Below are 25,637 nucleotides of genomic sequence, written 5' to 3'. Positions count from 1 at the left end.
ATAGAGAGAAGAGGGAGAGACTTCATCAGCACACATTCAAGGCCTAGCAGCTACAGACGCGAATCTGAGCCAGGGTGGCCTGGGAGCGTTTTCCTCCAGGTAAAGAGAGTGTGATGACTGCAGAGAGCTTGATGGAAACAGCCCTCACTGAGCCTCTAAGAAACGCCACCTCGGTTGAAACTGGTCACTCTCCACATGGTCCGCACATCCTCTGTGAGATCCCCTTGAACTCACTCCCGTGTTCGTCCTCTGCTTTGGATTCCAGGTTTTCCCCTTTCTTGGGTCAAGTCACTCTGTTGTCTTTGATGGAGCATGTTTTCTTGGATGTGTGGGAGGTACCATTTTATGAGACCTTGAATCTCTGAAACTATTTTACTCTAGCAACCAATTTGACAGTGTGTCGATGGGTATGAAAGTCTAGGATGGAATTATTTCCTCTCAGGACTTTTTGTTTTGTTTTGGTTTTGGCCACATTGTATGGCATGTGGAATCTTAGTTCCCTGACCAGGGATCAAACCTGCGCCCCTTGCATTGGAAGCCCAGAGTCTTAACCACTGGACCACCAGGGAAGTCCCCCTCTTGAAGGCGTTGCTTCTTTATGTTCCAGCATCCACTGTCACTGTTGAGAATCTGAAACCAGACTGACTCTTGATCCATTAAGTGTGACCAAGACCCATTAAATGTGACTTTTTTTTCTCTCTGGAGATTCATAAAATCTTCTCTTTGTTCCAGGAATTCTAAGATTTCATAATCACGTGTGTTGATATGAGTCTCTTTTCATCCATTACACTGGAAACTTAGCAGGTCCTTCACTCCGCTACCTACTCCTAGAAGTGAGTTACTCTCAGTTCTGGGACATCTTCTTGATTCTCCTCTCCAGTTTTTATGTCTCTTGCTGGAAATCCTATTATTTAGTTGTTGAGCTCTGACTTATTCTCTAATTAAAAAACATATTTCCTTTTCCACACCTTTGCTCTTTTTTTGGCCATACCACGTGGCATTGGGAATCTTAGTTCCCTGACCAGGGATGGAACCCGTGCTCCCTGAAGGGGAAGCTCGGAGTCTTAACCACTGGGCCACCAGGACAGTCCCTTACACCATTGCCTTTCCGTTCTACTTCCAGGAAGATTTCTTCAACATTATCTTTTAACCCTTCTGTTATATTTTCTGGTTTTATCTATGATTTTTTTTTTTTTTTTTTAATGAGTGACTTCACTTTCACTTTTCACTTTCATGCATTGGAGAAGGAAATGGCAACCCACTCCAGTGTTCTTGCCTGGAGAATCCCAGAGATGGGGGAGCCTATTGGGCTGCCGTCTATGGGGTCGCATAGAGTCGGACACGACTGAGGCGACTTAGCAGCAGCAGGAGGTTAGAGATATGCCTTGGGGAAAAGGATCAGATAGGGGGTTGGGGGCGCGGGGGAACAAGTTTCTAGGTTCTGAGGGAGGGTGATCCCGGGTCCTGGAATCTTTGGTCCTAGGGAAGAAAGGATCATGGGGGGGTTGGCGGTGGGGGGTAGATTCCTGGGTCTTCTCAAGGCACTGACTTGCATCCAGTTCCGCATGTGGCTCTCCCAGACTCATGGGGATGCGAAACCAAGCCTGGTCTTCCTCCAGCATATGAAGCAGCTCATCCTCAGTCAAGTCAGCTGGTGGAGGGATGGAGGGAGAGTGACAGATGTTGATGAAAACCTTCCCTTCAGCTGAGTTGGTCTTGATGCAGAAACCAGGTTGAGGCTGTATCTGTGTGGATTCCGGTCTGCTTGTCTGGGCTTGCTGGAGCTCCTTGGAGGCCTGCAGCAGCAGCTTCTCAAAACGCCATGTCTCAGCGCCCATCGTCTCTGCATCGTTCAGCTCCGGCACCAGCATCTTCGAGTCGGCCATGGCCCTGCAACAGACCTAGGCGTCCTCAGCAACCCTGAAGTGGGGGAACCTTCACCGGGAACCGAACTCTGAGGCCTGCTTCCCGGCCCTCAACCGACTCCTGACACCCACAATTCTGTACGAAGATCTGCGAACCTGGCCTGAGACTAATTTCACTCAGACCAGATACTGCGTCAAACCTCTCGGGAGCCAGTATCTCTAGACTAAGTCTTTATCTATGATTTTTAAAAATATTTTCAAGGGCTCATTTTTGTTCTCTGAATTTTTGAAAATAGCGTGCTTATTTTGCATCATCTCTCTGAGTTTCCATGGAACCAAGCAGAATGAAAACAGGAGACCCTGAATCAGAAGACAAATGGGGTAACAAGCAGAGGGGTCATGTTCTTATTTTTTGAGTTGGGGTCTGATTCCTTTAAGGGAGCATGCAGTCTGTTTCCTAGCAGGGAGCCTGCTTCTACCTGGATCCTGTTTGCCACTTTGGAGCAGAATGCTGTCTTGTCAGTATGCACAATAATTGCATGGGGACCAAGTGAAGGAGCACAGAATGCTCACCAACGTAGCCTGTACGGTGGGCTATTAGAAAAGTCTCAATAATTATAAAAGAACTGGGGGCTTCACTGGAGGTCCAGTGGTTAGGAGTCTGCACTTTCACTGCCGAGGGCCTGGGTTCAATCCCTGCTCTGGGAACTAAGATCCCACAAGTTGTGCCTTGTGGCCAAGAAAAAGATGATAAAAGAATTGAAATCACACTGAGTGTACTCCTTAGTGTGACCACAGGGGAAATAAGGTAGCATTCCAGGTGGCTTAGTGGTAAAGAATCTACCAGCCATCATTCGATCCCTGGGTCGGGAAGATCCCCTGGAGAATGAAATGGTAACCCACCCCGGTACTCTTGCCTGGGAAACCCCATGGACAGAGGAGCCTGTCAGGGCTACAGTCCACGGGGTCACAGAAGAGTTGGACACAACATAGTGATTGAACAACAATAAGAAAGTAATGGACTGATACGTAGAAAAGCGCCCCCCGCCCCGACATTTTTGGAAATTAAATAACACACTTCTGGGACTTTCCTGGTAGTGCAGTGGCTAGGAATCAGCTTGCCAGTGCAGGAGACACGAGTCTGCTCCCAGATCTAGGAAGTTCCCACATGCCGAGGAGTAACTAAGCCCCAGCACCACTACTTCTGGGCCTGTGCTTGTCAGCCTGCAAGCCGCAACTACAGAAGGCCACGAGCCCCAGTCTGCTCAGCAACAAGAGAAGCCACCAAAATGAGAAGCCCGTGCACTACAATGAAGAGTAGCCCCTGCTTGCTGCAACTAGAGAAAAGTCCGCGCAGCAGTGAAGACCCAGTGCAGCCAAAAATCAGTAAATGATTTTTTAAATGGAAAATAAATAAATAACATACTTCTAAAACACCCATGGACCACCTAAGAAATTGCAAAAGAAATTAAAAAATATCTTGAGCCAAATGAAATACAGTATATCAGGATTTGTGGGTTACTGCAAAAGCCTTGGAAAACTCTTACACTTAAATGCCTATATTAGAAAAGAAAGAAAGATGTACAAATCAGTGATCTGAGTGCCAATCTCGAGAGAAAAAAATAAAAGCAAGCTAAATACAAAATAAGTAGGAGGAATAATAAAATAGAATGGAAATCAATTAAATGGAAAAAACAGAAAATTGAGAAAGTTGAAAAGATTAATAAAGTCAATAAATTGCCGATAAGACTGATGAAGAAAAACAAAATTATGAGGAACGAAAAAAGAGACATCACTGTAGATTTTAGACATTAAGAGAAATGATGAGAATTTTTTCTAACTTATTTTTAATTGAAGGATAATTCCTTGGACTGAAAGGAGATCCAACCAGTCCATTCTGAAGGAGATCAGCTCTGGGATTTCTTTGGAAGGAATGATGCTGAAGCTGAAACTCCAGTACTTTGGCCACCTCATGCGAAGAGTTGACTCATTGGAAAAGACTCTGATGCTGGGAGGGATTGGGGGCAGGAGGAGAAGGGGACGAAAGAGGATGAGATGGCTGGATGGCATCACTGACTTGATGGACGTGAGTCTGAGTGAACTCCGGGAGTTGGTGATGGACAGGGAGGCCTGGCGTGCTACGATTCATGGGGTTGCAAAGAGTCAGACACAACTGAGCGACTGAACTGAACTGAATTGCTTTACAATGTTGCGTTGGTTTCTGCCACACATCAACATGAATCGGCCATTGGTATACATATGTCCCTTCCCTCTTGAAGCTCCCTCCCACCCCATCCCACCCCTCTAGATTGTTACAGAGCCCTGGTTTGAGTTCCCTGAGTCATAGAGCAAATTCCCACTGGCTGTCTATTTACACGTGGTACTGTATATGTTTCCACGCTTCTTTCTCCACTCGTCTCACTCTCTCCTTCCCTGCTGTGTCCACAAGTCTGTTTTCTATGTCTGCATCTCCATTGCTGCCCTGCAAATGGGTTCATCAGTACTGTCTTTCTAGATTCCATAGATCTGTGTTAATATACGATATTTGTCTTTCTCTTCTGACTTACTTCACCCTGTATAATAGGCTCTTGGTGCGTCCACCTCATTAGAACGGACTCAAATGTTTTGATGAGGAGAATATTATGGACAACCTTATGCTGATAAAACCAACAACTTAGATGAGTTGAATAAATACTATTTAATGAATAAGCTCTCTTTTTTTCCTGGCTAACTTAAGTATCACCTTTGCTGCTGCTGCTGCTGCTAACTCACTTCAGTTGTGTCCGACTCTGTGCGACCCCATAGACGGCAGCCCGCCAGGCTCCTCCGTCCATGGGATTTTCCAGGCAAGAGTACTGGAGTGGGTTGCCATTGCCTTCTCCGAAAGTCTCTATCGTATTCTAATTCATATATTGACATGGAAACCTGGGTTTGAATGTTTCTGCCTTCTGTATTCCATTCCATCATTTGATTTCTTCCAAGAGCCAGAGTTCCAGGGAACAAGTAGGGAGCTGTATCACCCTTTCTAACCCAGCCTGAGAAGTCACACTAGGCCACTTCTGCTTTTTATTGGTTACAAGCAAATCATAAGCCTACCCAGTTTCCAAGTGAGGATACACAAACTCCATCTGTCCATAGGAGAGGTGCAAAAACATTTGTAGCTTTTTTTTTAAATCCATGCTATCTTTAGTGGTAATACATCTAATGTTTTCATTCAGTATAATATTTTCTGTCAGTTTTGCACAAATATCCTTTTAGTAAAAAATGGAGGACCTCCCAGATTAGATTATGGTCAAATATATACATAAAAATGGTTATCATTTGTTTTTCTCATAGAGAAGTTAGTGTAATTCACAGAGAATAGGTTTTTTTAACCATCTTATTTATTTATTTATTTATTTTTGGCTGTGCTGGGTCTTTCCTTAGCTGTGGCACATGGGGGCTACTTGCCAACTCTGGTGCTCAGGCTTCTCGTTTTGGTGGCTTCTTTGTTGCGGAACACATGCTCTAGGTACACAGGCTTCCGAAGTCGCAGCTCGTGGGCTCAGTGGTTGGCGCTCCCTGGCTCCAGAGCATGCAGGCTTCAGTATTTGTGATATATGGGCTTAGTTGCTCCAAGGCATGTGGATCTTCCCAGAGTGAGTGAAGTCGCTCAGTCGTGTCCGACTCCTTGTGACCCCATGGACACCAGGCTCCTCTGTCCATGGGATTTTCTAGGCAAGAGTATTGGAGTGGGTTGCCATTTCCTTCTCCAGGGAATCTTCCCGACCCAGGGATCGAACCCAGGTCTCTCACATTGTAGACAGACGCTTTACCGTCTGAGCCACGAGGATCTTCCCAGACCCTGGATCAAACCCAGTTCTTACCCACTCTACCACCAAGAAAGTCCTAAACAACTTTAGGACTTTTTTTAGATATCACTTTTATTTTGATAAATGCAGGGACAGGTCAGGGAAATGTCTGCTTGGCGAGTTACAACATATAAAGCTTGTATATTGCTAAAACTCTAGAAAATGGTGAACTCTGTCTAAATTCTGGCATTCCTTCTTCCTAGGGATGTGTTATCCATATTCAAAGAGTCTTTAGAAATCCCCGTTGCATGATCGGGAATTCTGTCTTCTAATCTGGCTCATCGATTCACTTCTGAGTTGTTGTTGTTCCCTTGCTAAATCGTGTCTGACTCTTTGCAACCCCATGGACTGTAGCACACCTGGCTTCCCTGTCCTTCACCATCTCCCAGAGTTTGCTCAAACCCAAGTCCATAGAGTTGGTGATGCCATCCAACCATCTCATCCTCTTGTCATCCGTCCCCTTCTCCTCCTGCCTTCACTGTTTCCCAGCATCAGTGTCTTTTCCAATGAGCTGGCTCTTTGCCTCAGATGGAGTAGACTGAGATTAATCTTCCTAGTTGTTAAATTTGTTTCTTTGTTTGTGAACACCAAAGTAAGTAATCCTCTTGTGAGAATGCCTAGGCCACGTTTTAAAAGTTGGTCACCCCTGTAGTAGGATCAGAAATATTGCAGTGGTTTTTAGAATTGGGTGAAGAAATGTATCCTGAAATTAAAAAGTACTTAAACCTATAGCATTGACAGAGGTGAGTGTGAATTTCTTATCAAAAGCATCATCAAATCTAGGTTGGTTAAATAAACTAGAAGCAAACACAGTAAATGGGAATAAAGCGTTTAACAAACGTTGAGTTTTGGCCCATGCCACACGGTGGCAGGCTTACTCTGTGTTATGCTTCCTGCTCATGAAGCAAATCTCAATGTTTGGATTTAAGTCCAGGAAACCACATCTTCCGGAGAAGGCAATGGCACCCTACTCCAGTACTTTTGCCTAGAAAATCCCATGGACGGAGGAGCCTGGTAGGCTGCAGTCCATGGGGTCGATAGAGTCGGACACGACTGAGTGACTTCACTTTCACTTTTCACTTTCATGCATTGAGGAAGGAAATGGCAACCCACTCCAGTGTTCTTGCCTGGAGAATCCCAGGGACAGAGGAGCCTGGTGGGCTGCCGTCTATGGGGTCACACAGAGTCAGACACGACTGAAGCAACACAGCAGCGTAGCAACCACGTCTTCTAGGAAGTTAACTTTTAGAAAGAATGGCATAAGTTATTGATTTGTCAAGACTATGTTTTCTTATAAAATGTTCTTTACAACCTTCCACCTCTAGAGGACATTCTGCCTCTAGACCTCAGTTTCTTCATCACTAAAAGTATGGGTTTGGATTACTTACAGTTCTAAAATCATCCTTTTCTTTTCTTTTTTTTTAAGTCTTCGTTGGATTTATTCAATATGGCTTCTGTTTAATGTTTTCGGGGTTTTTTTGGCCACTAGGCATGTAGAATCTTAGCTCCCTGACCAGGGATCCAACCTGCACACCCTTGGAAGGCAAAGTCTTAACTGCAGGACCACTAGGGAGGTTCTAATCAATTGCCTTTTAAACAAATTTAGATACCTTTTTTATTTTGATAAATGCAGGGAGAGGGCAGGGAAATGTCTGCCCTTTTATAACCTCTCTTAAAACTAAAAATAGCCTAAACATTCTTAATTTCATCCATACTGCAGTTAACTTGATAAGGAATATAGCTTTTCAGTTAGATTGCCTAGATTTGGATTTGAGTTTGTCATTTATACTGTTCATGGGGTTCTCAAGGCAAGAATACTGAAGTAGTTTGCCATTCTGGAAACAGTGACAGACTTTCTTTTCTTTGGCTCCAAAATCACTGCAGATGGTGACTGTAGCCATGAAGTTAAAAGATGCTTGCTCCTTGGAAGAAAAGCTGTGACCATTTTAGACAGCATATTAAAAAGCAGAGACATTACTTTGCCAACAAAGGTCCATCTAGTCAAAGCTATGGTTTTTCCAGTAGTCATGTATGGATGTGAGAGTTGGACTATAAAGAAAGCTGAGCACTGAAGAATTGATGCTTTTGAACCGTGGTGTTGGAGAAAACTCTTGAGAGTCCCTTGAACTGCAAGGAGATCAAACCTGTCACTGCTAAAGGAAATCAGTCCTGAATATTCATTGGAAGGACTGATGCTGAAGCTGAAGCTCCAAAACTTTCACCACCTGACACAGAGAACTGACTCATTGGAAAAGACCCTGATCTGGGAAAGACTGAGGTGAGAGCAGAAGGGGACGACAGATGGTTGGATGGTATCACCGACTTGATGGACATGAGTTTGAGCAAACTCCGGAGTTGGTTATGGACAGGGAGGCCTGGGGTGCTGCAGTCCATGGGGTCGCAAAGAGTCGGACACGACTGAGTGACTGAACTGACTGAACTATGTCATTTATTAACTGTGAGATAAGGGACCTGGCCTATCAAATTCCAGCTTCCTCATCTTTAAAGGACTATAAATTATACTCCTTTCGGGTGGATTTGTTAGGATTATATGGGGGGAAATGTATGTATGGCAGAGACTGGGCAAACTATTCATTAAATCATTCTTTTTGTTCCTGGGCAACCAGCTAAACCACATTTCACATCATCACCTGCAGTTAATTGTGGTTGTATGACCACATTCTGGCTAATGGAATGTAAGAGGAAGAGGTTCCTGCTACTTCTAGGCTCAGCTCACAAAACCTCCCATTGTGATCTTCACTGTTCTTTCAACTTCTGCAGTTTCCAGGAAGCTACTTCTTAGATGGCAGAGCCATCACCTTTAGGAAACGGAAGGGAACTTGGTCCTGAAATGGCGTGGAGGAGCGCTTCATGCCTATTACCAACACTCATTAAGGACTTTACGTGACTGAGAAATAAACCTCGATTTTGCTCAGCCACTGATATTTCTCTAAACTGGCAGCTGTCATTAACTAAAATAGCACTTAAAGCACTTATCACAATACACCTGCTTAATTAATATTCAGTTCAGTTCAGTCACTCAGTCGTGTCCGACTCTTTGCAACCCCATGAACCACAGCATGCCAGGCCTCCTGTCCATCACCAACTCCCAGAGTCCACCCAAACCCATGTCCATCGAGTCGGTGATGCCATCCAACCATCTCATCCTCTGTTGTCCCCTTCTCCTCCTGCCCTCAATCTTTCCCAGCATCAGGGTCTTTTCCAATGAGTCTGCTCTTCACATCAGGTGGCCAAAGTATTGGAGTTTCAGCTTCAACATCAGTCCTTCCAGTGAACACCCAGGACTGATCTCCTTTAGGATGGACTGGTTGGATCTCCTTGCACTCCAAGGGACTCTCAAGACTCTTCTCCAACACCACAGTTCAAAAGCATCAATTCTTCGGCAGTCAGCTTTCTTTATGGTCCAACTCCCACATCCATACATGACCACTGGAAAAACCATAGCCTTGACTAGACAGACCTTTGTTGGCAAAGTAATGTCTCTGCTTTTTAATATGCTGTCTAGGTTGGTTATAACTTTCCTTCCAAGGAGTAAGCGTCATTTAATTTCCTGGCTGCAATCACCATCTGCAGTGATTTTAGAGCTCAAAAAAGTAAAGTCTCACACTGTTTCCACTGTTTCCCCATCTATTTCCCATGAAGTGATGGGACCAGATGCAATGATCTTCGTTTTCTGAATGTTGAGCTTTAAGCCAACTTTTTCACTCTCCTTTTTCACCTTCATCAAGAGGCTCTTTAGTTCTTCTTCTCTTTCTGCCATAGGGTGGTGTCATCTGCATATCTGAGGTTATTGATATTTCTCCTGGCAATATTGATTCCAGCTTGTGCTTCTTCCAGCCCATCGTTTCTCATGATGTACTCTGCATATAACTTAAGCAGGGTGACAATATACAGCCTTGACATACTCCTTTTCCTATTTGGAACCAGTCTGTTGTTCCATGTCCAGTTCTAACTGTTGCTTCCTGACCTGCATATAGGTTTCTCAAGAGGCAGGTCAGGTGGTCTGGTATTCCCATCTCTTTCAGAATTTTCCACAGTTTATTGTGATTCACACATTCAAAGTCTTTGGCATAGTCAATAAAGCAGAAATAGATGTTTTTCTGGAACTCTCTTGCTCTTTCGATGATGCAGTGGATGTTAGCAATTTGATCTCTGGTTCCTCTGCCTTTTCTAAAACCAGCTTGAACATCTGGAAGTTCATGGTTCATGTATTGCTGAAGCCTGGCTTGGAGAATTTTAAGCATTACTTTATTAGCGTGTGAGATGAGTGCAATTGTGCGGTAGTTTGAGCATTCTTTGGCATTGCCTTTCTTTGGGATTGGAATGAAAACTCATCTTTTTCCAGTCCTGTGGCCACTGCTGAGTTTTCTAAATTTGCTGGCATATTGAATGCAGCACTTTCACAGCATCATCTTTCAGGGTTTGAAATAGCTCAACTGGAATTCCATCACGTCCACTAGCTTTGTTCCTAAGGCCACTTGACTTCACATTCCAGAATGTCTTGCTCTAGGTGAGTGATCACACCATCGTGATTATCTGGGTCATGAAGATCTTTTTTGTAGAGCTCTTCTGTGTATTCTTGCCACCTCTTCTTAATATCTTCTGCTTCTGTTAGGTCCATACCATTTCTGTCCTTTATCGAGCCCATCTTTGCATGAAATGTTCCCTTGGTATCTCTCATTTTCTTGAATAGATCTCTAGTCTTTCCCATTCTATTGTTTTCCTCTATGTCTTTGCATTGATCTCTGAGGAAGGCTTTCTTATCTCTCCTTACTATTCTTTGGAACTCTGCATTCAAATGGGTAGCTTTTCACAGCTATTTGTAAGGCCTCCTCAGACAGCCATTTTGCTTTTTTGCATTTCTTTTTCTTGGGAATGGTCTTGATCCCTGTCTCCTGTACAATGTCACGAACCTCCGTCCATAGTTCATCAGGCACTCTATCAGATCTAGTCCCTTAAATCTATTTCTCACTTCCACTGTATAATCATAAGGGATTTGATTTAGGTCATACCTGAATGGTCTAGTGGTTTTCCCTACTTTCTTCAATTTAAGTCTGAATTTGGCAATAAGGAGTTCATGATCTGAGCCACAGTCAGCTCCCGGTCTTGTTTTCGCTGACTGTATAGAGCTTTTCCATCTTTGGCTGCAAAGAATATAATCAATCTGATTTCTGTGTCGACCATCTGGTGATGTCCATGTGTAGAGTCTTCTCTTGTGTTGTTGGAAGAGGGTGTTTGCTATGACCAGTGCGTTCTCTTGGCAGAACTCTATTAGCCTTTGCCCTGCTTCCTTCTGTACTCCAAGGCCAAATCTGCCTGTTACTCCAGGTGTTTCTTGACTTCCTACTTTTATTAATTAATTTTATTATTTTTAATTTATTTTATTAATTAATATTAGATATTATTAATATCATGACTCTTAATAATCGACCAGGTGGATTCAAGGGAGGAAGGGGAAGGTTCTTCTGGGAAAATGTCTTTTCTTGGCTCCAACACTTTGTGATATTTTAATGCTTTTGCTCATGCCTATTCCCAGTTTTCTCTAATGAAATGCTATCTATCTTAAAGTCCAGATTAAATGTTGCATATTCAGTCAAAGACTTCCAAGGCATCCTGGTTGGAAATGATCCTAGTTACACTGAACTGTAACATTTATACAATACAAGCCTCTTCACCTTTGCTGTCTTCTACAGTAGGATGGCATCACCGACTCGATGGACGTGAGTTTGAGTAAACCCTGGGAGTTGGTGATGGACAGGGAGGCCTGGCATGCTGCAGTTCATTGGGTCGCAAAGAGTCAGACACGACTGAGCGACTGAACTGAACAGTAGGGTTTGGCATCCCTGGTGGCCCAGTCAGTAAAGAATCCACCTGCCAATGCTGGAAACATGGGTTCCATCCCTGGGTCAGGAGATGCCCTGGAGAAGGAAATGGCAACCCACTCCAGCATTCTTGCCTGGGAAATCCCATGGACAGAGAATCCTGGCAGGCTACAATCCATGGGGTCGTACAAAGTCAGACACGATGTACTCACTGAACCTCTACCACCACAGTAGAGTTTATTTTCAGGTGGATTTATATAGCTTCAGTTCAGTTGAGTTCAGTCGCTCAGTCGTGTCTGACTCTTTGCGACCCGATGAATCGCAGCACTCCACGCCTCCCTGTCCAACACCAACTCCCGGAGTTCACTCAGACTCACATCCATCGAGTCAGTGATGCCATCCAGCCATCTCATCCTCTGTCGTCCCCTTCTCCTCCTGCCCCCAATCCCTCCCAGCATCAGAGTCTTTTCCAATGAGTCAACTCTTCACATGAGGTGGCCAAAGTACTGGAGTTTCAGCTTCAGCATCATTCCTTCCAAAGAAATCCCAGGGCTGATCTCCTTCAGAATGGACTGGTTAGATCTCCTTGGAGTCCAAGGGACTCTCAAGAGTCTTCTCCAACACCACAGTTCAAAGGCATCAATTCTTCGGCACTCAGCTTTCTTCACAGTCCAACTCTCACATACATACATGACCCCTGGAAAAACCATAGCCTTGACTAGACAGACCTTTGTTGGCAAAGTAATGTCCCTGCTCTTCAATATGCTTTCTAGGTTGGTCATAACTTTTTTTCCAAGGAGTAAGCGTCTTTTAATTTCATGGCTGCAGTCACCATCTGCAGTGATTTTGGAGCCCCAAAAAATAAAGTCTGACAATGTTTCCACTGTTTCCCCATCTATTTCCCATGAAGTGATGGGACCAGATGCCATGATCTTCGTTTTCTGAATGTTGAGCTTTAAGCCAACTTTTTCACTCTCCTCTTTCACCTTCATTAAGAGGCTTTTTAGTTCCTCTTCACTCTGCCATAAGGGTGGTGTCATCTGCATATCTGAGGTTACTGATATTTCTCCCGGCAATCTTGATTCCAGCTTGTGCTTCTTCCAGCCCAGTGTTTCTCATGATGTACTCTGCATAGAAGTTAAATAAGCAGGGTGACAATATACAGCCTTGACGTACTCCTTTTCTTATTTGGAACAAGTCTGTTGTTCCATGTCCAGTTCTAACTGCTTGCTTCTCCCTAATTAGACTATAAACTACCTGGTAAGAGAGACTGTGTTTTTCTTTTTTCTTTTTTTTTATTTTGTATTTCCACCAGGAAAGAGTAGAGTATTGTGCAAATAATTATTGATACTTGACTCATTGGTGAAAAAAAAAGCCCCAAGTAGTAAATGAGATTCCTTCTAGCATTTTTTTTTTCTTTTGGCCACTGTGCAGCATGTGGGATCTTAGTTCCTGGACCAGGGATGGAACCTGTGCCCCCTGCATTGGGAGCATGGAGTCTTAACCAGGACCACTAGGGAAGCACCCCTCCCCAACATGTTGGTATGTATCTTTCATGGAGTTTTATAAGAATGAAGAACAACAACTGAGCACTAATTCATTGTTGAGGGACAAGAGTGGCAGATGTGGGTATTTTATGGTCAGTGGTTTTGGTTAGAGGAAATTTATAAAGAATAAATTAGTACCTGATTTTCCATTTTGAAACAAGGATGATTTTATATATACTACTAGTTAAACTTATTTTGGTTATTTGTGGGGGTTTTTTGGTCATTTATTCTTTTTTTCATATTTGCTTAAGATGTTTTCCTTAAAATTTTTTAAAGTTATAGGTGAAATTAACATTGTATATGTATCATAAGGAACTTAGAATATTTAATTCTGAATCCGCCTTTCATCTTCAATTTGATTGCTGTGTAATATTCTAGTTTCACCCTGTGCTTTATCCTCTAAAAATTAGTAATTTTCTTTAAGTATTGTTTACTTAGATTTACCAATGTAATCTACTAATTTCTTTACTCATTATTGATTTTTGTATTCGAATCCTTCCTCCTCGATTTATTTTTCTTCTTTTTGCAAGGGTCTGTGAGTGGAAAATTTGCTTAGTCTTAATTTGAACGCGTCTGTAGTTTTTTATCTTTATTATCTCCCTCCTCACTGTCAATTATCACCTGTGACGGTTTAGGTGACTTACCCAGTGGAGGGACTCAGACTCTCAAAACTCATGAGTTCCTGTTACTGTTTATCACGCCCTTCTCAGGCTGTACCCACTGCTCATGTCCATTTGTCGTCAGAATTTCCCAGGACAGTAGTAAGAGAGGTTCAAGTTGATTATCTGGGTGCCCCAGTACAGGCTTCCCTGGTGGCTCAGACAGTTAACAATCCGCCTGCAACGTGAGACAGCTGGGTTCGATCTCTGGGTTGGGAAGATCTCCTGGAGAAGGGAATGGCAACCCACTCCAGTATTCTTGCCTGGGAAAACCCACGGACAGAGAAGCCTGGCGGGCTACAGACCATGAGTCGTAAAGAGCGACTGAGCAACTAAGCACAGCACAGCACATTGTGTAACAGCAGAACATAGCTCCACTGCCTCTTGGTGATTAGTTACCCTCACCAGGACCTTACTCTTGCCTGCTGGTCCCTGACACAGGGGCCCAAAGTGCCTGAGCGGTGGTGTAGCTTAAAGATCATTGAAGACTCTTGCTGTGTTCCCTGGTAGAAATGTTCCCCCTCTGGGAACCAAGACCTGGGAACCAAGCCTGTAGTTACAGTTGTGAGGATGAGAAAGCAGAAATTCCCCACATGGGTCACCAGAATCAATGGTAAATAGGGCCACTCCCTATTGGATCTCATTTGATCTCATTTCCAGGTTTCCTATTGAGGATAACAGCACCACATAATGGTGATCGATTTAGAGCATTTTACATCCTGGAGGGGGTAGCACCCTGTCCTCATAGGGTATCATCTCCAAGATGGCAATTCAGCCAAGCTTTTGGCCGGCTGTTCTGTTGTTGACCAGGCCAGTCGCTTCAGGGTGCTATACCATGGGATAGGTCCACTGGATTCCATGCCCTTGTGCCCACTGGCCCGCCTCCTTGGCTATAAAGTGGTTCCTGGATTGGATTTCATATTTAAGAAGCTCTTTCATCTGACTAGGGACAAGGAAGCAATTCTAAACAGTGTGTTGGGTCACTTGTATACGCAAAGGTGATCTTGTGTGGGAGTGGTGTTGACATCACGAGAGCAGCAGTCTCACGCCTGGTCTCATGGCTGGTCCAGGGAGCGAAGCAGGTTTTATCTTTTTATGCCACCTGTTCAGCAAAGCATCTGCTTCAGCGCAGGGGGAGATATGAATCAGGGGAGCCATCTCCTTCAGCCAGGGCTAAGGTGCTTGTTTATTTAACGTGTTTGCGTGAGGGTCACAGGGAATTCGTCTGGTTCCTGGGGTGAGGGTGAAAGGGAATTAGAATTAAAATTCTTTTCCAGGTCTCCATTACCACTTCTTTCAAGCTTTTCTCCCCATTGTTTGCCATGTTTTTTCATCCCAACTGTAAGAGCAGAAATTATCCCCAAGGTAGTTTGATAATAAGGACTGAGGTTGTAGAGCTTGTTGTCACTGATCACATTCACCTGCTTGGTTAAGCTCATTGAAGAATCTCCCTCTAGATAAATTCTACCTTTTATTACATTTGCACAATCCTAGAAATTATGTCATCTCAAGTCTCAAAAACAATGATGTTGTTTTGAGAATGCCAGACAGATTTTCTGACTGTGTATTATATAAACAGGTAAGCAATCTTATATAGTGATCTAAATGTTCCCTAGTTAACCTTTATAAGAGTTGGTGGTTCTCTGGTTTATTTCTCTGAATCTTGACTAACCACGAGAAGAGAGAGGCAGAGAAGAAAAGGCGGAGACTATCTGAGTGCTCCCAGCTGTTTTCATTCTCTCAGGAGAAATAATATTCAAGTATTTAAGGAAGTAAGTGAAATCCCTTTTAATTTTGCTTGCTGAATATCAAGAACTTCCCAGTGACCTGTGAAAGACACGCGTCCACCTAGGGAACCTTTAGAAGACTTCCTTGGCCAAGAAAATTGTGTAAGAGGTGCATTTAGTCATGCATTAGATAGCCCAGCTGAAGGAAGTGGGGCTGGTTTGGCTGACCCACGCCTGACCCAAATGACACTTGGAGTAGAGGAGCACAGTGGAGGGGGAGCGGGTAAACAAAAGATGGTGTTCGGAGTTTGCATTTACCGAGAGATTAACTTTTGAAACGAAATTCTGCAGCCTCCGAGAGTGCTTAGAATGGCTCTCCTACGTCCCATCCCACCTTAACCTTACATTAACTATATTTCATTAGTTTACTGACAGACACTTCTTAACAGCATAGTCCTATATTAGCACAAACACCGGGATGGGGTATTCCCCGCTGCCCCCACCTCTGGAGATAAGTGCCCAGTTTCTTCCTTAAAGAACTACTGGTAAATGGAGTTCTTTTGCCCTGCAGGCAAATTTAGAGGGCCCTAAGATAATTTCTTTTGGAACAAGTAATTTTGCTGTTTTTAGGTAACAGTTACAGAGAGCTTTTGGAGCTGGAAAAAAAGAAATCACCCAGCAACAGAGCACAGGCTAATTTTAGGTGAAAAGACTATAATTTGTCTGATGGTAACTTACTCAATCCAATAAATAGTCCTAATAAATATCTGATTCTTTCAAGTACCTTAACGTTAACCTAATTAGGTGTCCTTTGTTCCAGGTGTAAACAAGGTCATCAAGTCCAGCTATGCAGGGTGACTCCCTTTTCTTAAATAAATAACACAGTTTCAGGCCTCCCTATCTTTGAACACATTGCTCTCTCTTCTGGAAGGGCTTTCCTTCCCTTCTTCATCTAACTACTTCCTGTCCACCTGAATTTGGTCAAACTTTTTTCTTAACCCCCTGTCTAATTCTTGGTGCCTCATTTGTGTTCATTTAGCATTCCGTATCACACTTTCATCTTGGACTGGAATAACCAAACTACACCTTCTTTGAGATCCACAAGCGGTCTTACTAAACTTTTCATTCTCCAAGATTCTGCAAACACAGCATCTGGCCCATGATAAGCAGTGAGTGCTCAGGAAATATTGATAACCCAAACCCCAAACTCCCATTTTTTTCTCAAACACGTTTTACAGAGAAACTGACTTCAGGGTCTTTGAGGAAAGTAGACCTCTTTTAGAATACTCACTGAGTGGCTGCTACCTTGGGGTCAAGCCACTTCATTCAGTGCAGATTGAGGGTCTTTATATAAACCTTCACTCCGTGGTATTGAGGAGCTACCACACTGATCATCACTCAGGGGATACTGAGGGCATCAAAGTAAGCCCAGAAGTCTTGTTTTAAAAGAGTTTATAATCTAGGAAAGAAGACAGGGATAATTTACTTCTTACCAGAATTGAATGGAACCTTCCTGAGCAATGTGAGATTTACGTATCAGAATAGGTACACTGTCCTAGAAACTACAGCTGACACCTCTGCCTGAACTTCAGTTGCTGCTTCATCAGGGGGAGGATGCAGGGTAGGAAGACAAGAGTGGGTTTTGACCTGGATTTTGAAAGATGAGTAGGAGACTGATACATACTGATACAGGTTGTTAAAGATAACAAGAACTGGACGGTGGTTAAGGAAGTAAGAACAATAGTTTATTCAGCAACTACTGCAAAGCGGAAAACAAACCTCACTATAGAACTGGACTGAATTCCCTTGTGGCAATAGCTTGTGATCAAAATCTGTTTTTACTTCTTTAACTACTGCTGGGCTCTGGTTTTCTTTATGGGAGAAGAGGGCATTCAGGGAATCTCAGACTGAGGCCAAAGAATGAACAAACAAAGAGGAGTAAAGCAACTTGGGGAAAACAGTAAGTAATCCAAAGAAAATTGAGCAGTCAAGGGAAGCAGGAATTCTCTGCAGCCAGAGCATGGAGTCGTGTTGAGTTAGCCCTGGAAGATGAGGAAAAGTAGGCATCTATTAGTAGATTAGCTGAGCTGTTTGGTGATGCTTAAAAAATGGTATGTTTTCCTATTTAAACGGGAAAAGTAAGTTTGAACAAAATTGCTTGGAAAGTTATGTTGTGCCAAGAAGTTGGGACTTTATATTGTGGAGCCAGAGAGTTTCCCCAGAGCTGCGCAGTACTTTATAAAGGTGACTGCACTCTCCATGCCTTTCCAGGTGGCTCGGTGGTAAAGAATCCGCCTGCCAATGTAGGAGATACGAGTTTCGGATACCTGGGTGGGGAAGATTCCCTGGAGAAGGAAATGGCAACCCACTCCAGTATTCTTGCCTGGAAAATTCCATGGACGTGGCAGGGGTGGGGTGGGGGCTACAGTCCACGGGGTCACAAAGAGTTGGACAGTCTGGACTACTGAGCATGCACGCGCGCACACAAACCACAGACCTGGTCACAACGGATGACAGGCTGGATGGAGCAGCAGATCGCATACTCACTTTCGGCCTCAGGTTTTTTTTTTTTTTTTTCATTTATAACAAAAATAAACAAAGAGACATTTGCCATCTTAGGTCCCTTCCCATCCTGACAGCCTGCATCCGAGGTACCTCTGCCTTCCTTCCATTACCGGGGCCCTGTACCTCCTCCCTCCCTGCTTCCTTCTGATCTTGGTGCAGGGGCTACTTTCTCTATTCCTGGGCCTTAGGTGCTTGTCCACCGGTAGATTAAATGAGAGACTGATGTTCGGGTTTGGGGGGGGCGGGGGATAGACTTCTCTGGCCTTTTGCCCCTGGCAGCACCCCTAAGTAATGCCCCCGTGGGCAGACGCGCTTTGGGGCCGGGAGAAGGGTTTCCAGCCGAATATGCTCTTCCTAGGTCCCTTTCGGGTGGCTGGACGGTCCCCTCCCCACGGCCAATATCCAGAGCGAGGGCGGCGGGAGCAGAAAGGCAGGACAAAGCCGCTGACAGTGCCGGCAGTCCCCGAGCGCGACAGGGACTCTCCGCAGAGCCTGGGGGCCCCACTCGGCTTCTCGGGGAGCCCCCTGCCCGCTGGCCCGGGCCGAGAGCCTCGGGGCTCCCAGCCCGCCCGGATCGCGGATTTGCCCGAGGCCGGCGGGCGGCGGCGTCACGTGAGGCGGCTCGGGCCGCGTGACCCGGCGGCCCGGCCCCCGGCGCCCCCTCCAGCTCCGCCCCTTCGCCCGCCACTCGGTAGAGGTTCTCGGGCCCCGACGTCTCCGAGGTCCTGGCGGCTGGGCCTGGTGGGACGGCGCGCGGCCGCGGCTGGCTTCCCAGGTACCCCGGCGGGGCGGGGAGGCTGGGCGCGGGCCCGAGCGCACGGAGGCCCCTTCCCCTCGCTTCGCCTTCCCCGAGGGCCCGGCCGGCGCGCCCCGTTCCTCCTGCGCACTGCCCCCGGCCCGGGTCCCCAGACCCCCGGTCCATCCGACGCTGCGGCCAGGCGGGTGATGGGGCGGCCGGCTCCGCGCCGTTAGTGCCTCTGCTAGCGTTTCATCCGAGGAGGAGGAGGGACGGGGTGGGGGAGAAGCTCTGGAAAGTTTTCCCGGGTCCCTCTCTTTCGGGAGCTGCGGAGACGACGTTTTGCTCGGAGCTGAAGTCTGGCAGTGCTCTGGGCGCTGGTCTGCGCGAGAGGAGACCTCCCCTCTGACTCTCCCGGTCCTCCCTCGGCCCTTGCCAAGATCTTCGCATCTGCTTCTAAGCCTCAGTAGGTCGCCATACTCTGCACCGTCTCCCTTTCCTCCGCAACACGGAGTCCACCAAAGGGGTTTTATTTAATAGGGACTTTGGTCCAGGAGTGCGATGAACTGAGTGAAAAGACATTTCTCTAGTCCTGCCTCGGTTAAGCTGCCTGCTTTATTTAAGATGACCGTCTAGGCACTCTCTATTCTGCTCTTGTAAGTGACTTTTTATGTTTATTTGCACGTGAGACACTCCAAAATCATCTGCTGCAGAACTCTGCATCTGAGGATTACAGTTTTATAAAGCAGTTTCATAACACTTAAGAAAACCCAGATTCATAGTCTTATTTGGTTTGGGCTTATTCTTTTTGGAGGGAGGATTATAGCTCTCGGAGGCAAAAACTGAGTTTCTGAAGCTGGTGTGTGTTGTAGACTAGAACATGGAAGTATCGAGGTGTATAATGCTGAAAGGAATGGGGAAAATGATTTGAACCTGACAACAGTGTGTGATGTGCTTTAAATTTTAGCAAGTATCTATTTGTAGTGAGCACAGGTGAATTTCATCTCTTTGGACTGCCATCAGGGTTGAATAGGTATATTTAGAGTCTGTTAATATGGCAGTTAATCTGTGGAATGGATCTCTTTTAATCCATTGTGCAAATACCAGTCCATTTATTAATACTTCTAGACTAGTCCTTTTTTCCTACCCTCCCTCCTTTCTGTTGAAGAGGAAGGGTATTCATCTTTAAAGAGATTTCTTCTGCAGTGATTTTTATGTGATCCAAACCATCAAGTTCTGAGAACTTCAGAAAGCAGGTAGCTATAAAAATCAGTGCTATCAAGTTTGCGGCTTAAAAAAAAATTCTTTAAAATTGTTTAAAGAGTTGCCTCTGTGTTCTATGTCCAACAAAAGCTTGGCTTCATTTTAATAATCAGCAGTTCAAGCTGGGAAGTCCAAGACAGTGTCTTCTTTTATCTGAAAGTCAGAGTGGGGAAAATGAAACAAGGGAAGTGAAAGACCTTCATTATCATGATTACGCTGCTCGTTCTGTGTGTACTGCATTAAACAGTAAGACAGGCAGGGAAAACAGGGTTTGGACCCTCAAGGAATGTCGAGTGCAGACAGACATTGAAGAAGAATGTACATCACCTGTAATTCATATCATCTAAAGAGAACAAGTTAATATTTGGGGTGTAAGTCCTTTAAAAAAAAAAACAACTTTTTTTGAAGTCTAGTTGCTTTATAATGTGGTGTTAGTTTCTACCATACAGCAAAGTGAATCAGCTATATGTGTACATATATACCCTTATAAGTTCTTTTTACAAAAGAGGTATATTGGATTGCTCTGTTCAGATAGTGAGATTTCATATTGTAAAAGGTACTGTGATACTCAAATTGAGTCCATTCCTGAGCCTAGACGAGCCCGTAGCAAAGTTGAGTAGCCAAATCTATTTGATTCTTAAGTTTGGATAGAAAGAGTTAAAGTAGCTGAGGTGACCTCTCTTCATATATATATATATATATATATTTAGTATAGATATGTTTTAAAAAAATGAGATCGTACCCATGCATACGTAATATATTGTAAGTTGTGAAATGACTTCAGAAAATGATGAATCCCATCCAGGGAAGGTTATACTCAGACCATTCCTGAAGTCTGATGGTCTGTCTCCATCCCACAGTCCCAGAAGAGAAGATTCCATGGCTTTTGTGAGCTTAGCATCCCAACGGGGAGAAAAGAATATTTTTGCCCCAATATTCTTTTTGATGCTTAAGAAAAAGTTTGAGTTTTGGAAATAAATAAAGTCTGTACCCTGTCTGGTGCTTCAATCCTGAATTCAAGTGGTATCTTGAAAACATTCAGTAATGCTGTCTACAGCTGTGGAAGTGTTGCAGAGGTGACTGCCAGCAACTTCTCCCATCCCTCCACTACCGTCCCTCCTCCCCTCAAGAGACGGAGTCTGTTTCTGCTCCCTCTGAACCTAGGCTTTCCATGTCACTTGCTTTGACCAGTAAATGTGGTAGAAGTGCTGTGAGTCAGTTCTGGACCTAGTCCTTAAGAGCCTGGCAGCTTGAGCATTTACTCTCTTGGGGGCCAACAGCTGGTATAGAGGCTTGAACTAGACTGGGTGGAGAAAGACCACCTGAGAAGGTTTATGTGAAGGAGGCCTGGCCTGTTTCAACCCTGGTTAAGCGCCCAGTGCCTGCGATCCCAGCTCAGCCCACTTAAAACACAGAATTGAGTGAAATAACAAATGGCTGTTGTTTTAAGTCACCGAGTTTTGGGATGGCACGTTACTCAGCAACAGATAACTGAAACAGCGTAGCACCTCGTGCAGTGAAACCCTGGGTATGGATCCGGTTCACGTGTAAGGCCGTCCCAAGATGGGATCCACGAGCACACTATTGTGGTCAACATACGCAGTGGCATGCTTTAAAGATAAGTCTCTCAATTAATTACATCTTTATTTCATATTACATAGGGATGCACTAGTTGAATTAAGTACAGTTTAATGAAGACTGTGGCTATGTCTGGTTGCTCAGCTGGTAAAGAATCTGCCTGCAGTACAGGAGACCTGGTTCAATTCCTTGGTTGGGAAGATCCCCTGGAGAAGGGATAGGCTACCCACTCCAGTATTCTTGCCTGGAGAATTCCACGGACAGAGGAGCCTGGTGGGCCACAGTCCATGGGGTCGAAAAGAGTCGGACACGACTGAGCCACAAAGCACAGCACGGCACCTGGCTGGCTATGTCTTGTACTCTCCTAGATGATGGTTAAGTCAAAAGACAGTTTCTTTTGTGTAATTGGTTGTTATTTGTATATATGATTGTTATTATCAGTCTTAACACTTGGTGATAGCAGTGTCTGACATGTTTCAGAGGAACTGCCCATTGCTGAGATGTCGGATGTGTGGTGTTCCTTGAAGTTTGCCACTTGATGAATGTAGCATCATCATCATGATTGTAGTCCTAAGTGCAGATGTAAGATCTGCTGCAGTGAACACAAGTCTGGAAAGTGTTTTGCTTTCAAGGGTCAAGGAGAGTGAATTGTATGCAAGCTGTCATTTCTAATGAATATGATATAGGACTTCAAAAAAGCACTGATGGATTTTACAGGGGCAGTTCTTACTGCCTTTTAAAAAAATTATTTATTTATTTGGCTATGCAAGTTCGTAGTCTTGGCATACAGGATCTTAGCTGTGGCACATGGAATCTGTTAATAGTCCCCTGACCAAGGATGGAACCCCAGCCCTCTGCACTGGGATTGGGAAGTCTTAGCCACTGGACCACCAGGGAAGTCCCATTATTGTCTTAAAAAAAAATCATCTGAGCAGCTTTTCATTCCAATTCTGATTCAGTTAAAAACAAAAAAAATCCGAAAAACCCTCTTTTCTGGAGAAGAAAATCTCATTGGAGATCAGATGAGTGCTTTTATAGACTTATAGTCTCCACCTCCACTGGACTCTGTATAGCATCTTTTTAGGTTTCCCTGGGCAGTGTTCTTTTCCATCCTCCCCCCTCCCCTGCCCCTTTTTAAAACATTTTTTTAATTTTTTTGATGTAGACCTTTTTTCAGAGAAGACAGTGGCACCCCACTCCAGTACTCTTGCATGGAAAATCCTATGAATGGAGGAGCCTGGTGGGCTGCAGTCCATGGGATTGCTAAGAGTTGGATACAACTGAGTGACTTCACTTTCACTTTTCACTTTCATGCATTGGAGAAGGAAATGGCAACCCACTCCAGTGTTCTTGCCTGGAGAATCCCAGGGACGGGGGAGCCTGGTGGGCTGCCGTCTCTGGGGTTGCACAGGGTCGGACACATCTGAAGCGACTTAGCAGTAGACCTTTTTTTTCCCCTTAAGTCTTTATTGAATTTGTTACAATATTGATTCTATTTTATGTTTTGGTTTTTTGGCGATGAGGCATGTGGGTCCCTGGCCAAGGATCAAACCTGCACCCCCTGCATTGGAAGGTGGGGTCTTAAGCACTGGACCTCCAGGGAGGTCCTACCCTTATTTTTTATTGGTTTGCTCCATCTTTTGTTGCTACCTCCCCTCTTACTTTCAACAGAAAGCCTTCCCTCTTCGTTCACAGGGAGAATTTATGAAAGAGAATGCGCTTAGATAAATATCAAACCCACAATGAGATACCACCTCACACCCACTAGGGTGATTATGATGACAAAGACAGACAATAAGATGGAGAAACTGGAACCCCCTACATTGCTGGTGGAACTGGAAAATGTAGACTCTCAGTAGCCAAGAGAGAACAGTAAAGAAGGAAATTACCTCCAACTTTTTAAATTCCTTTTCATCAGATCTGTCCTTCACTTTTCACATGCTCTCAAACCGTTGCAGCCTGGCCTTATTCACTCACGGCCTCCCTGAGGCGGCTTCTTCTTAGAGTTGCCAATAATTTTTGGTAAATGGAACAGACGTTTCTCAGTCCTCACCTTGTTTGGCCTCGCAGCAGCATTTGACCCAGACACTGCCTCCGTTGTGTCCCTAGGCTCCTGTGACTCTTCCTGTGGTTTTCCTCCTGCTCTGCCTCTTCCTCCCGCCTCTGTCACGAAGCCCTGCTTCTCCCTTTGCTTTTGGAGTTCCTTTGAGTTCTGTCCAGGACACTCTTCTCTTCTTACTCCACACGCTTTTTCCTGAGTGATCTCGTGCCAGATTTCCAAGTCTCCAATCCAGATCTCTTGCTTTTTAAAATTATTGTTGTTATTTTTTGAAGTAGAGTTGATCTGCAGTGTTAGTTTCAGGTGTGCAGCAAAGTGATGTGGTTATACATTTGTGTACCTGTCTATACAGCTCTCTTTCTTGATCTTTAGATTTATGAATCTGTCTATTCTACATACCCACTTTGATATCCCACAGGTAGCTTAAATGCCCAGAGTAGAATTCCTCATCTCCCCCTGAAACTTGCTGTGTTCTCTCCCATCGTGAGTGGTTGTTAAGGATCCCTCACTGCCTGAGCCGAGTGCCAGAGTGTGAGCCTTGGCTCCGCCTTTCCCTGATGTAGCTTCCTCCTCCCATTCAGTCAGTTGCAGAATGCTTTTGAATCTGTCTCTGGGTTGTTTTCTCCACTTCTGTTTACCTGGCATAGACTTCCATTCTTTCTTCCCTGGTTACCGCAGCCACCTTAGGCCCTGGGTGTGTCTCCTCCGTCATCCCCATCTAGTCTCTGCATTCTGTCGAAGTTTCCTTCACAGACACACATCTAATCATGCCACTTCCATGCTTAAGTTCCTTTGGTGGTTACTTGTTGCTCTTTGGATGGACTAAGCTTTTTGGATACACTATACGAAGAGCCGACTCATTGGAAAAGACGCTGATGCCTGGAAAGATTGAGGGCAGGAGGAGAAAGGGATGACAGAGGATGAGATGGTTGGATGGCATCACCAACTTGATGGATATGAGTTCAAGCAAGCTCTGGGAGATGGTGAAGGACAGGGAAGCCTGGCCTGCTGCAGTCCATGGGGTCGCAAAGAGTTGGACACGACTGAGTGACTCAGTAGCAACAAGCTTTTTGCAGCAAGCATGGCCACGCTGTGGTTAGCATCTATTTCTGTGCCTTGAAACCACCCCCTGCTGCCCTGATTCCATGAAGTTCTGCTGGGGGCGAGATTGGCTCTGTGTCTTGTTTACCTAGAGGACATCCAGTAAACACTTACAGAGTGAATATAGTGTGCTTCTGCCCATCCATTGCTGGGATTGTGGTTTGGCTTTAGGCCATCACAGGGCACAGGGATACTCTTCACGCAGTGGAGAGTAGTAGGTGAAATCATTTTAGAGATGTCCCCGGAGGAGGGGTTCATGACACCAGAAATAGATTTGAACTTGGGCCCATCCATTTTTTTAACTATTCACTTGTCTATTTTTATGCAGCCTATTTTGCTAAGTCTGCATGCTTGGTGCAACAAAGAATAGAAGCATAGAAAAAAATTATTTGTAGTCATGGAGATTTCTGGTTTCCTTTTGAAAATAAAAGTATGTCATAAAAGCAGCATAACTTCCGAACCCTAAAGTTATCCTCTTTTGTTGCTAGTGCTGTGTCCACTTGGGTGGTTTGCTTTGCTAACCTGAGTATGTGGCTTCTGTAAAATGATTTCTTCACTTACAATGAAGGGGCTGTCAGATTCCCAGGTGTCCTAGAAATGCCTCAAGCTTCTGTGCAATGACATGATTGCAGCCTCTTGGAGGATGAAGCTTAAGAATCGCTTCCTAGGCCATTATTGCACATTGAACTTCAAATCAGGTAACCTGTTGGTGGGTGAGAAGTAACAGTTGTCTTCTTCAATGAGTAATGGACTTGAATGAAGCTGATGAGGCCAAAAGGAATCGCAGTAAGTGTTAGGAAATTATAAGAGAGCAGTCATGCGGCCTTTCAGTGAAGGTAGGAG

The 25,637-nt window shown here is 44.6% G+C and overlaps 2 protein-coding genes across 33 annotated transcripts in view; one reads left to right on the top strand and one right to left on the bottom strand.

Moving 5' to 3' along the window:
* Positions 1-1,372: 1,372 nt before the first annotated feature.
* LOC147361466 (PIH1 domain-containing protein 1-like) lies at positions 1,373-1,886 on the bottom strand. Its single transcript, XM_086330771.1, has 2 exons — positions 1,550-1,886; positions 1,373-1,479 (listed from the first exon to the last, which is right to left on the bottom strand). The coding sequence occupies exons 1-2, from the start codon at positions 1,884-1,886 to the stop codon at positions 1,373-1,375; spliced, it is 444 nt and encodes a 147-aa protein (XP_086186897.1).
* A 16,857-nt stretch (positions 1,887-18,743) lies between these two features.
* Positions 18,744-25,637, top strand: part of RCBTB1 (RCC1 and BTB domain containing protein 1) — a 70,205-nt gene continuing 63,311 nt past the window's right edge. For 24 of the 32 annotated variants that reach the window (XR_015137940.1, XR_015137938.1, XR_015137943.1 and 21 more), the window contains exon 1: positions 18,744-18,832. The gene's annotated coding sequence lies outside the window, so the exon portion shown is untranslated. Of the gene's footprint in view, positions 19,450-25,637 lie in introns of all 32 variants that reach the window. The other 8 variants (XM_086329096.1, XM_086329089.1, XM_086329104.1 and 5 more) reach the window with 5 other exon arrangements.

This window comes from Bos grunniens, chromosome 12 (assembly GCF_055505025.1).
Source record: "Bos grunniens cultivar Pamir isolate PY7600 chromosome 12, Bosgru_T2T1.0, whole genome shotgun sequence".
In the NCBI taxonomy this organism is placed as follows: Eukaryota; Metazoa; Chordata; class Mammalia; order Artiodactyla; family Bovidae; genus Bos; species Bos grunniens.
This window is presented reverse-complemented; position numbering and strand designations above follow the sequence as displayed.